A 13317-nucleotide genomic window follows, 5' to 3' on the forward strand; every position below is an offset into this window, starting at 1 on the left:
TCTCCATCCATCACATCGGTACCCTCCTGCTTAACCCCGATCCTATCAGTTACCCTCTCTAACCTCCCTTTGGCCTCTTTATCTTTTCCTTCATCCCTTTGTTCCCTCTCTCTATCAAAACGTAGCTGAGCTGTTTGGAGGACCTGAGTTTCCCTGAGTGAGACATTATGACTGTTACCGCTCAAGCTTACAGCTAATCGCAGCTGCAGCTCCACGTTTAAGGCAGGATGTTGGCATTTCTCATCTTCACCAGAATCCAAATAAAATCAACAGCCATTAGCATCACCGGCGTACCTGCCCAGTCTATTAGCCACATGCTACATTGGTGTATTTTGGCACCACAGGTTTCCAGTTAGAAGATTTTTCATTTTGGTGCAACCCTAAACTGTGCATGAACTACCAATGACCTCACTGATATTAGAGTTTAAACCCAACTCTTTATGTCGAGGAAAGAAAAGCATCTTTCTTAATCACAATATTTCCCAGTGTGTGTTCGTTAGGCTGATTATTTTTTGTCCCCTGACAAATTAGTAGAACTAAAAGTCCTGATAGCTCAGGGTTAGGGTTTAATATAACAGTGTTACAAATGCCCTGGTCATAAAGTGAAACGAGCACACTTTACACCACAAACCAAACAAATTACCACAGTGAAAGCTGCTTCTTCTTCATTCTCTCACAGACCCTCTTTTGGTTTATCTTCATCTCTAACCTTCATCAGAACAGCTGATCCCGTCACAGGAACCAGGAGAGCTGAACGCATGTTCCTTAAATCTTTACACCAGCTTCCTCTGAATGTAAGAACTGAAAAACCGATGAGCTGCTGCTGGTGTATAACTCAAACAGACTCGTAGGTCGTCAGGAAGTGGTCAGCTGGTGGTACCGTGAGTCTGATCCAAACACAGCGATGATACTCTGAAAGGTCCGATTAACTGATTGGTTTATTTTTTGATACGGGGTTTACAAAACTGTAAGATAAAAAATCAACTGAAATGAAAAGAGATGCTGGGGCAGGGATAGCTCAGTAGGTAGAGTGGTCGCCCCATGATCGGAAGGTCGGCGGTTCGAATCCACTTAACGGCTACCCTGAGGTACCCCTGAGCAAGGTACCGTCCCTACACACTGCTCCCCGGGCGCCTGCTTAGTGGGCTGCCCACTGCTTCACTGAGTGAATGGGTCAAATGCAGAGAAAAACAAGTAATTTCCCCATGGGGATCAATAAAGTATCCATTATTATTATGCTACGAGATATGATGGAAAAGTTCCTGTTTGTTTTTTTTCTAGTGCTTTCCCGCATCTCAGAGACGAGGAGGAATACGAGTCGACTCGTAAACTGACAACTTTGCGTTCATGTTCAGGTCACAGGGGGCTGGTGGAGGGGTTGAAAGAGCAGAAGCGCTGACATATCCGAGGGGGATGAGGGGAATTCTGCAGCACAAAGGTGTGCATGAACCTCAAACTTATTAAATGAATGCAACCTCAGACCTCTCTGTGCACGTGCCTGCTTCACAACAGAACTAACATATACGAGCACATTCAAGGAGATAAAAATAAAATATTATACTGGCAGAAACAGAAGAAAGCATGCAGCGGTGTTTCTGGACTCATCTCTACTGAAGCTAAATCACACACACCTTTGAACGTGCACGTTCTCCCACTAGTGGGAATCTGGGCTGTCATTATTTTCCAGATCTTTCTATTTTTATTTTTTCACCCTTCCACCCATCTTCCTCACCCCTCTCCATCTCCTCCTCCTCACCCCTCATTCCTCCCCCTCCAGTCATAATAAGTGCAGCAGTGCGCCGTCTTGCTGTTGCAGCGTGGGACGGCTGTCTTCATTACTCTTCATTTGGAGCAGAGGAAGGATGGACAGCCATGTCATTCAACTGGATTAGTCTGCTCTGTTCTGCTTTATCAGGGAGGCATGCTCGCAGCATGTGAGCATCTGTGTGTGATAAAGGACAGGCTGTGTGTACTCGCGCGTTTGCATGCATGTCTAGGTATGTGTATGTTTGTGTGTGAAGCCATGATGAAGAGCAGCAGCCTGACATTAATGCTTTCACTGACATGATGAAAAGGGACTTCTTGCATGCAGAGTCGTCTCCGTCTGTGCCAGAAACCTCTTCACAAACACGCGATGTGTAAAAATGTAGCCTTGATACACTAGATTTCATACAGACTTCATCAGCACAAATGTACGACGGGCTGAGTGTGTTTGTGATCTGTCAGTTTGCATATACAGTGACTGAGAGTGAGGCAGCCGGTCAGGCAGTGAAAAAGAGTAATGAGAGGAAAACAGAGCTTGAATCCAGCCTAACTCTGTGTGGTTTGTCCTTGAGAGGCAAATATGGATGTAAATATTCATGCTTTCTCTTCCTTGCTCTGAGTTCCACCTTCAGACAGAAATGCTCCAGAACAACAATCAGATTTCTTTTCTCCTCATCTGCATCACTTTTCTGTCTTTTGTCCTTCAATCCTTCTGCAAAAGGTCAAATTAGGGGTCATCAAGTTTTATTTTGAATTTGAACTTTCATTTGTTGCTTAAATGCTGTTTTATTTTCACTTTGAGTACTTTTATTTTGAAAGGTTTCTCTAGGGCAGGGCTCTCCATGTTACTGCTGTTACACCTTTAACAGGTGATGCATGTTGGCAGTCCTGAACCTCTGTATTGTCATTAGTAATGATTCATTGATGGTGCATTTCTATCTAGTCTTTATTCATCTTTGCACATGTATGAATAGAATGAATCTAACATGCAGGTCTTTGGAAAAAAGATGATTTGAATCCCAAACCTTCTAACCGCTGCACCATCGTGTCAACAGTATACTAAATATATACAGACATACTGGACCTGGTCTTTTCCATTAAGTTAACAGAGTGAAGGAGCTGTGTTTCTGTCGATGAGCAGTGCGATGCATTGATCTTCTTATAGTGTGCCCACGTTTGGATCCAGTTTCTACAAAGTGTTTTGTAACGACACGCACTGGCCCCTTTAGAGACTCCCGACTCTCTTCAGTCTGAGCGAGGCTCTGTTTGCTCTCCTCCTTTTCCTCTGATGCCACGTTTCCCACAAGAATCGTTAGTCAGCATTGTTCTGCCAGAAACTCCAGGCACAGCCACATTTCAGCCATATTTGGCTGCAGGTTGTTTCAGCCAAACAAGCGGCTGATCAGTCAGTCAAACTCACATTAGTGTTGTCTGAGCACTGCTCGAGCGAGTGTGACCTTTGTACAGAGTTAACATGGTAAATGCCACTAATGCGCTTCAGGCTGCTGCGTGTTGTATTTCTAATCTGCTCTCTGGTTTTTGCATCATGCTGCATCTAAAAAAGAAAATATATCTGTAATTGATTACAAAGCCGAGTACCCATTCTGGGGCATGTTGAGCATCAGCACCATGGACAGAGCACCTCCTGCAGCATGATTTCATCACTTTTTCCTGCTCTTACTCATTATTAGACCAAACACTGCCCAAATGCCTTGTGTTTGCCTCATTCATCCTTTTCCTCAGAATGAAGCCTATAATTGTTCTATATATATCTCTAAAGGAACAGCTGTTAGTTTCTTTATCTCACAGAAATATCATGATGTAATTCAAGATTTCGTCAAGAATGTAGCTGTTATATTAGGGATGATGACAGATTAAACAAAAACCATTCGTCCATCCATCCATGTCCAGGATGCACAGAGTTAGAACTGCCCAGCCCTCCCACTTCCTGCCCACCTACTTTAGCTCCTCTAGGAGGCGCTCTCCAAAACAGCCAGGATGCTGACTGCACTCCAGCACAAACACAAGAAGCAAAGGCGCGAGTGCTCGGGTTATATGCAAGTATTAAATATTATCATATGCATAGCCTGTTTTGCATAAAAGAATTTTCATCATCTCTTTTTCGCCTAAATTCACATTTTATTTTTGTGACATTTCACAAGTTAACTTAAAATTCCCCCGACACATAAATGAAAACTCTGCCCCCCCTCCTGCTCCCTCCCCCGTTTCTCGCCGGAGTCTTGATTCATGTGCAGTCATCTTCAAACCATTTCTCCTAACACACACTTTTCTAAAATCATTTCTCCCTCCAGAACAGATTTGTGGGTTAATATTTTACATTTTTCCAGACAAGCAGGGGACTGACTGAGTTCATGTAGACTCATTAAACTCCAGAAACATATTGTCGAAAAACACCGCAAGGTGTTGTGTGACCTAATTTGAAGCTCATTCTGTAGTTAAAGAGAACCTCAGTGTGATCATTTCTCACATAGTTCAGTCTGCGAGCTGCTGCTGATGAACCGACAGAGAAGCTTTTATTTTGCAGGGACTCGGGAGAGCTGTTCAACATGACGGTGAGGATTCAGGGACATAAAAACTCATCCTTGTTTCTCCAGTGTAATATATGAGGCAGACACACACACACACACACACACACACACACACACACACACACACACACACACACACACACACACACACACGTGTATTTATATCCTTGTGGGGACATCTAATTGACATAATGCTTTCCCTAGCCCCTTACCCCAAACCTAACCATAACCTGTAACCCTGACACTGAAACCACATTTATAGGTAAACTTCCATCTTTGGTCCCCACAAAGCTATGAATACACGCTCACACAGGTACTTCTCTCCGAGTCTTGTTTGCTCACGGATCATCTTCACAGCATCTCTCCTAGGAGGATCTTGGCATCTTTGTTCACTTATGCTCCTCCCCTTTGTGAGTGTGGACGCTTCATCTCTTTGCTCTTGAATGCTTTGCTTCTTATATTGATTTTTATGCTGATTTTTTCCCTTTTTTCCGTGTGAGCTTACCTGCGATAACTTCTGGACACTTGTAGATCATTAGGACTAGAGTGTTCTTAACAGAAACAGCAACATTTTATGGTTACCTTGTCCTCAGCGCTCCGTGTGTCTGTGGCCTAGACACAGCTGAAGCCTGATTACAGCGTCTGGGCACCGAGCAGCCTCAATAGCCTGGAAAGGTGCTAACCGCTAGGCTAACTAGCAACAAGATGCCTTCCCTCTCCACAGATGACTACCACAGCCTCCTGCAGAAGATTGCAGTACTGGAGACAAAAATTCATCGCTTAGAAGTAAACGTGGAGGTAAATGGACTGTGTGGAAATGAAACAACCTTGCCTTTGATTCAAAACAATGGCGATGAGCAAGCTAGTACACAGCTAAGGAGCACAGATAACATGACCAAGAAAGTAGACTCTGTGCATTATTATAAATCCTCAAGTGATAATCCCCCCTTAGACTGTCTTGGTGCAAAACCAAGACATAAATCATGTCTCCTGGAAGGGGGAGGACGTATCACGGGCAGGGCACAGCGAGCTGAAATCTCTGAAACCGACTGGCCTTCACTTCCTACGAGACAGAGAAGCTCTTCTACCCCTGTATACGGGAGGAAACAGGACTGGACAACCGTGAATAGGAAGGTTAACAACAAACCTCCAAAACAACTGAATGTGAAACTGCAGAACAGATTTGCTCCACTATCAAAGGACCCTGGATCTATATCGGACAACCATCCATCTAAAAGCAGCAAAATAAGGTCTGAAAATCTGTTGAAAAGTGAAAGGCCACAGGGAAAGCTAAAGGCTAGGCCTGAAACTCTGATTGTGGGTAACTCTGCCGTAAAGGATGTACAAAGGATGTGCGGTAAGAACACTAAAGTCCTCTGCTTTCCTAACGATATGGTCAACAACCTGAAGGAGAGAATTCTTCAAATTGCAGATGAATATCCAACTGTGACAAACATTGTTCTGCATACAGGGTCAAACGATGTGTCCAAACAACAGTCGGAGGTTCTGAAACGGGACTTTACTGGATTATTAAATACTGTAAACTCTCTGAATGCAGCTGTATTCATCAGTGGACCTGTACCGCCGGTCAGAGGAGGAGACGAGAGATTCAGCAGGTTGTTTACACTGAATAAATGGCTTATATCAGCATGTGCTGACCACTCAGTGCATTTTATCAACAACTTTAATATTTTTTGGGAACGCAGGCATCTGTTCAAAGCAAATGGATTTAATTTTAACAAGTCAGGGGTGAAACTGTTCACCTCCAACTTGTTTTATTCCATACGTCATCCATCCGTGCTTGGTGCCAAGGCTGAGATAAACGAGGAGTTATCTCATAAAGAGGAACAAACAGTACTCCAAGAACAGACAAAGCCCAGCAGAAACCTTGAGGAGGAGCTCCATCTGCCCCCACCCGGGAAGAGCCTCAGAAAGGAGAGACATCCATGGCATCTGAGGAAGAGCCTCAGAAAGGAGAGACATCTAAGGCAAAAAGAGGGGTCCCTATTTGCCTCCAACTCTCTCAACAACACCAACGACCACGACAAGGGACCACGACCTTCCCCAGTCCCCCAAACCCCTGACAGGCCATCACCCTCCTCCCCCTCCCTTTCTCCCTCCTCCCCACACCTGAAATTCACTGAGGAGATGATGGAGCGGGTCAATGCTGGGCTCAGATCTACCCCCCGTCCCAATCCCTTTTTGTCCCCCATAAACCCCCCACCAGAGCGGCCAAAGGTTCGCCATCGAGCCCCACCCTCAACAGAGCAATCGAAGTCACATTGCCCAGCCTCGCCCCCCTTAGTTCCTCTTCATGCTCTGTCTCCGCAGTCTGATGTGTGATGTGTGGAGGGTCCGGGCTGTGAGGATTATGGCAGTGGTGACTTTTCCCAGGAGAAGCTGGGACCCTGTTTACTAGAAGGTTTTAAAATCTCTGTACTTTTAGGTGACAGGAGACATGTGGCCTGGTCAAAACACAGAGAGCTGCACTCTAAAAGATCTTTAAACATAGTAAACATACCTTGTGTGCCACAGACTGCTCCCAAACACGAGGGGACAAGTAATACCTCTAAAACACTTAAGTTGGCTTTATTAAACATTAGATCTCTAGCTGGGAAAACATTTTTAATTAATGATTTAATCACTGAGCACAGCCTTGATTTTATGTTTTTAACTGAAACTTGGTTGGACCAAAGTAACAGTGGAGCTGTTCTCATCGAGACGACCCCTCCTAACTACAGTTTTATCAGTGAGGTCAGGGCGAGCAGGAGAGGAGGAGGGGTTGCTGTCTTATTTAATGAATCATTTCAATGTAAGCAGCTATCTCCTGGAAGTTTTCAGTCTTTTGAATATGTGGCTTTACAGCTGAAGGCCCCATCCAAAGTTGTGTTTCTTAATGTTTACAGGCCTCCCAAATACTGCACAGACTTTTTTAATGACCTCAGTGAACTGCTGTCTGTGATCTGTGTTGATTTTGACTGTGTAATTATTGTTGGGGATTTTAACATTCATGTGGACAACCCTCAGGACAAAGGGACTAAAGACCTGAGTAACACTCTGGGCAACTTTGGGCTGACTCAGCATGTAACAGAGGCCACACATAATAGAGGACACACTCTTGACCTACTGATCTCCAAAGGCCTGAGCATTTCAAAGGTTACTGTGTCTGATGTGGGCCTGTCTGATCATTACTGTGTTTTCTTTGAAAGTAAAATCTCAGCCCACACAAATATATCAACAACAGTGATCACAAAACGGTGTATAACTGAACACAGTAGTGCAATTTTTAACCAGGTCTTCCCACTAACACCTGACCTGCCCAGAGGGTCAGTCAATGAGCTCGTCAATAGCTTCAATGCTAACATGTTAAATGTAATGGACACTATTGCTCCCATTAAGGTGAAGGTTATCTCTGGAAGGAAAAAGTCTCCATGGAGAAACTCGTGAAAAATGAAAAAAGAGAGTGTAGGAAAGCTGAGCGCAGATGGAGAAAAACAAACCTCCAGGTTCATTATGACATTTATAAAGAGAAACTTCACAATTATAATTTACAACTGAGGAGTGCAAGGAGGTCCTACTTCTCTGACATCATCACTAAAAACAGCCATAATGCTTGGGTCTTATTTTCTACAGTTGACAGGCTAACAAACCCTCCTGTGTCAGTGGCAGCTGAACTTCATTCGACCATGGCCTGCAATGACTTTGCCAAATTCTTCACTGAAAAAATCCAAAAAATTAGACAAGCAATTAGTACATCAACAGCAGATCCAGGATATGTACTGTGTCCACCAAAAAACTGTTTAAACACCATGAAACAGTTTCAACCTATTAACAGCAAAGACCTGGAGGACATCTTAGGTCAACTGAACTCCTCCTCCTGCTGTTTAGATGTCCTGCCAACAAGTTTTTTCAAAAAGGTCTCAAAGACTTTAGAGTCAGACCTGTTACAGATCGTCAACTTTTCTTTATTATCAGGTGTGTTTCCAGAACCACTAAAAACTGCTGTAATCAAACCTATACTGAAAAAGGACAATCTTGACAAGACACAAATAAACAACTACAGGCCGATCTCAAATCTCCCGTTTTTAAGTAAGATCATTGAAAAAGCAGTTTCCCAACAGCTCAGTTACTTCTTAAAACAGAATAATTGCTACGATGCCTTCCAGTCAGGTTTTAGACAGAACCACAGCACTGAAACCGCTCTGACCAAAGTGTTTAATGACATATGTCTGAACACAGACAGTGGAAAAATGTCAGTCCTAGTTTTACTGGATCTCAGTGCAGCATTTGATACAGTTGACCACAACATATTACTCAAACGACTGGAGAACTGGACAGGTCTTTCAGGAACTGTACTAAACTGGTTCAAAACATACGTAGAAAACAGGAAATACTTTGTATCAATAGGTAACTTCACATCTGAGCAGACAAGTATCACATGTGGAGTTCCCCAAGGTTCCATCTTGGGACCCCCCCTCTGTTTAACATCTACATGCTCCCACTGGCACAGATTATTAAACTACCACAGCTATGCAGATGACACACAAATATATATCACAATGTCACCAGGAGCCCGAGGCCCTGTACAGGCTCTTGGTAAATGCATTGAGGAAATCAATGACTGGTTGTGCCACAATTTTCTCCAGCTAAACAAAAACAAAACTGAGGTAATAGTCTTTGGCGCCAAAGAAAAACGATTACAGGTCACCAGAGAACTTCAATCTATACACCTAAAAACTACAAACCAGGCGAGAAATTTGGGTGTAGTGATGGATGCAGACCTAAACTTAGAAAAACACATTAAGACAATAACAAAGTCAGCTTACTATCACCTCAAGAATATATCAAGGATCAAAGATCTGATGTCTCAACAGGACCTGGAAAAACTAGTCCATGCATTCATCTTTAGTAGGCTTGATTACTGTAACAGCATCTTTACAGGTCTACCTAAAAAATCAGTCAGACAACTACAGCTCATTCAGAACTCTGCTGCTCGAGTCCTCACTAAGACCAAAAAAGTGGACCACATCAGTCCAGCTCTGAGGTCTTTACACTGGCTGCCTGTCCGTCAGAGGATAGACTTTAAAGTTCTGATGCTGGTCTATAAAGCTCTGAATGGTTTAGGACCAAAATACATCAATGACCTCCTGACCCAGTATGAACCTTCCAGATCCCTCAGGTCATCTGGATCCGGTCTTTTATCAGTTCCCAGAGTCAGAACCAGACACGGAGAAGCTGCATTCAGCTTTTATGCTCCTTATATCTGGAACAAACTCCCAGAAAGCCTCAGATCAGCTGAAACACTCAGTTTATTTAAATCCAGGTTGAAGACTCACCTGTTCTCAGCTGCATTTGAATAAAGCACCAAATCCACACTTTAAGCTTAAATTTCAAAACTTACATTTAACTACTGATTTTATCTACTGTTCTGATTTTATCTGTTTTGATTTTATATACTGTTTTGTTTGTTTGTTTGTTTGTTTGTTAATTAGTTAGTTAGTTTATTTGCTTGTTTTATTCAATTTTAAATCATGCTTTTTATTTGTTCTTGTTTTTAATGTCTCTGTAAAGCACTTTGAATCACCTTGTTGTTGAATTGTGCTGTACAAATAAACTTGCCTTGCCTTGCCTTATATAAAAAACTGCTGTGGAATACATTAAGCCACTGATATGGCCGTGTTCTGTTTTCAGTGAGATGAATGTGGAGCATTTGAACTTATAGATCCGTGTGTTTAAGTATTCATACAGCTGCTGCAAGTGACCTGATTGCAAATGAAGCCAGGAGAGGTAAGAGAAAGCAGACAGCATGGAGAGGCAGCAGATGATTAGACCGGCTCTCACGCTGGGTGCTGCTGGGATTCGGGTTTTGTCTTTATATGAAATATGAGTTCAGTTCTTCTCACTGTTAGTCATCCTGTCAACTTAAAGGTTCAGAGTGAACGTTCCCATCCGAGGGTGTCAGATAATGCTGTTTGTGCCTCAGCGCACCAACATCAGAGAGATTATGGTGCTACTCTACAGAGTCTGTCAGAGTTCAGAGGCGGGAGGAGCGCTGCTGTCAGAACGCCACGGTTCACGCGCCGTTTGGACCTTTTTGTTTTGCGCTTGGTTTTGCTTTCGTCCAGCTTCGGTTTAATCACTACAAACAACTTTGTTAGATTTGGTGGACGCACCTCTTCACAACAGTAATCCCACATGCTGGAAATTGAAGAGTGGGGGGGGGTCACCGTAGTGTCCCCACCCCCACCGAGACACGCCAACAGCTTTGAGAATAAAGCATCGTTTCATGTGTTGGGAATGGGAACAGCAACATTGCACCACCAGACCGGAGCACCGTCCCGTCAGAGTTTCCCACAATGCTCAGCTGCTGAAGAAGCTATTACAGCATCTTTCCCGCACAATATAAAGCACCTTGAGGCAACTGTTGTTTTGATTTGCAGTTATATAAATACAATTGCATTGAAAACAGTGAGACATTGACTGGTTTCACACATTTCCACTGAACAAAGTCTTGCATCAGCATTGCACCAGAAAACTGTTGGTCCTGAAGTTTGAACCACCGATGTTAGCTTCTGATTTGCAGATGCTGCCGACAGATTCTGATTGGCACGATCCAGCGTCCTCGTCTCGGTTCCCCTCTTACCTCACGTTTGTGTCTTTGTCACGCTCGATGTCTCCTCGAACAGACAGGAAGCCAGAGAGGTCCGATTGCAGGGGAACTCCTCCCCTGTACATTTTAAAGACTTTTGACAGCAAAGAGCAGCTAAATGTGCAAACTGCAACATCACAGGAGGCCGCCAAAAATACTAAACACACCTTCAGATGTTTGAGGTGGATTCTTGCTCACAGCTGTGGTGAAGATGAAAGCAACTTTTTATTGTATTTACAGTTAAGTCTGAGCAGAAAGGAGCCCTAACAGGATATCATGACTCCTTATTTCTCACTGACACAGCCTCACAGTGCTTTACAGCCACGCTGCAGTTAGCAGGAGCTGCACTCAGAGGGCAGTCATGGTTAATGGGAGACAGAGGAGGATGACAGAAGAATGAACATGTGTGATGGGAGATGAGGTCAATCTTACCTCTTCTCGTATTCTCTTCACTGTTTCTCCTTTCTGTGGAGAGACACAGGAAGGACAGTCATCTCCGAGTGTACCGAGTCCTTAATGAAGATGTATTAGACAAGTATCTGAGCAACACGATCAAATACATACAAGATCATTTTCCAGTGTTTTTAAATCGTTGAGGAGTAAGCTACTGCTACTGAAAGACTGACTGAAAAATCCAGGTGAGGAAAACGAATCAGCGACGCTCGCTGCCTACTAATCAACAGCCAGCGGGATGCCCCCGAGCAGCTTCACTGGTGGAGCTCCTCAGTGAGCTAGGCGGCTAACAGGTATGACAGCGCGATGCTGTGAGTGTGACACACGTTTGCTAATTCGCTCAGGAAAAACATCGGCGCGATAAACAAACGGGGCTAACACGGATCACATCTGCGCTCTGAGCTGCGTAACATTTATCTCTGCCGACAGGCGTCCTCATTGGCCGAGCCTGCCCAAACCAGTCAGCCTGGCAGGCTCGTTTAATGCTAGCAGGAGCCCCGGAGAGCAGCTCCTGCACCCTGACTACAGACTGGCACGATCCAACTAGAACCATCATGTAATTTAATGCCATCTTTGTGTCACAGTTAATAGGCCGCATACTGGAAGTGACTGGGTGGGTGGGGGGGTGAAGGATATCAGCCCCAATTGTGGGTTAGCGAATGTGCCGTGGGGGCCAGCGGTCATTATCGCGCCTCGCTCAGCTGTGATATACTTGGATAAAAATCCTACTGGGCTTTATTTAACACGTCCACGCTTAAACGGGCTCGCTTCCCCTGAGAGCAGCGCCTTTTCAGTAAGTACAGACTCGAATGACACGGCCTGACTGGAAATGTTACACACTGTTAATGCACATTTCACGGCAACTTCATATCATGTAGAAGGATTACGCCCAATGTTATCACGACAGGCGTGCAAATTTCAGAAAACTAAAGCCTGAAGTTGGCTCTGATGTTGGTTTTAGAGGATTTCTAACGTTTTTTAATTTCACTTAAAAGTTCATTTTAATGACTTTTTCACAGATTGAGTGATTTTTACTTCCTGGCAGATCAGATTTTTTCATACTGGGTAACACGATGATAGAAGGGAACGTTAGCTCACCTTTCCGATGATGCTTCCTACTTCCTGCAGAGAAAAAAACAAAACACAAACAAGAAAATCATTTCCTCAAATTTAAAAACAAGCAGACTCGTGTAGCCAATCAAACTTCACGTTTTGAACATGCATGCATACCTGCTTCAGGCGCAGCAGCATGACAGCGCTGAGATATGTTTATGCGCCAACATTTAATCGTGTTGACATTTTCATTTTCATAAAACATGAAGCATTTTTTTCTTTTGTGTCACCAGCTTCACATAGTTTACATAACACGAGCTCTAATAACACGAGCTCTAACAGGAGGTCAGCGGGGCGACCGTGTGCAGGAGGCGTTTGGGACGACAAGAGCCACGTGAAAGCAACAGTGTTCTCAGCAAGTGTGGAAGAGACATTTTAAAGAGTATAGAGTGAAGGTTTGGTAATCGTGGACTGTTCTTCTGGGGAACACGGGACGAGAGGAACGCTCTCAGGTTTCTGTGCTTTCTAAAACATGGAGTCCAGGAACACAGAGCAACGGCTGCGATCTGATGATTGAAGTTATGAAACCTTTGTTCATTCTGCCGTGTTGAATAGTGAACTTCAGGGAAACTTGGTGACTTCGGACAGGCTTACTACTTCCTGTTGGGATTCTCCGTGGCCGGGAGAAGAGAATTGACCTGGCCAGACAATTATGGTTTCCCTTTTCCCCAAATTCAGTTGTAGTTACTCAACTTGCTGGTTTAAAGATCGGTGAAGTGTTTTAATTTGATTGAGCTGCATGCTTCTTAAATGCTTAAATAAATATCTTGCCTGGATTTAAAGACAAAA

The 13317-nt window shown here is 43.8% G+C and overlaps 2 protein-coding genes across 6 annotated transcripts in view; one reads left to right on the forward strand and one right to left on the reverse strand.

Annotated features, from left to right (window-relative positions):
* The window catches only part of LOC146575192 (poly(rC)-binding protein 4-like), a 127604-nt gene that overhangs the window by 70677 nt on the left and 43610 nt on the right, over positions 1-13317 (reverse strand). For all 5 annotated transcript variants that reach the window (XM_085275428.1, XM_085275427.1, XM_085275425.1 and 2 more), the window contains 2 exons: positions 12514-12537; positions 11395-11427 (listed from right to left, as the gene is read on the reverse strand). In XM_085275428.1, the coding sequence (XP_085131554.1) occupies positions 11395-11427; positions 12514-12537 (57 nt within the window). The remainder of the gene's footprint in view (positions 1-11394; positions 11428-12513; positions 12538-13317) is intronic.
* On the forward strand, positions 4726-9971 carry LOC146575193 (uncharacterized). The gene is made up of 2 exons (XM_085275424.1): positions 4726-5670; positions 5785-9971. The coding sequence occupies exons 1-2, from the start codon at positions 5019-5021 to the stop codon at positions 6654-6656; spliced, it is 1524 nt and encodes a 507-aa protein (XP_085131550.1). The 5' UTR covers positions 4726-5018; the 3' UTR covers positions 6657-9971.

This window comes from Mchenga conophoros, linkage group LG5 (genome assembly GCF_057382185.1).
Source record: "Mchenga conophoros isolate Kocher_MC1m ecotype Shallow Benthic linkage group LG5, M_conophoros_male_GT1.1, whole genome shotgun sequence".
NCBI classification, from domain to species: domain Eukaryota; kingdom Metazoa; phylum Chordata; class Actinopteri; order Cichliformes; family Cichlidae; genus Mchenga; species Mchenga conophoros.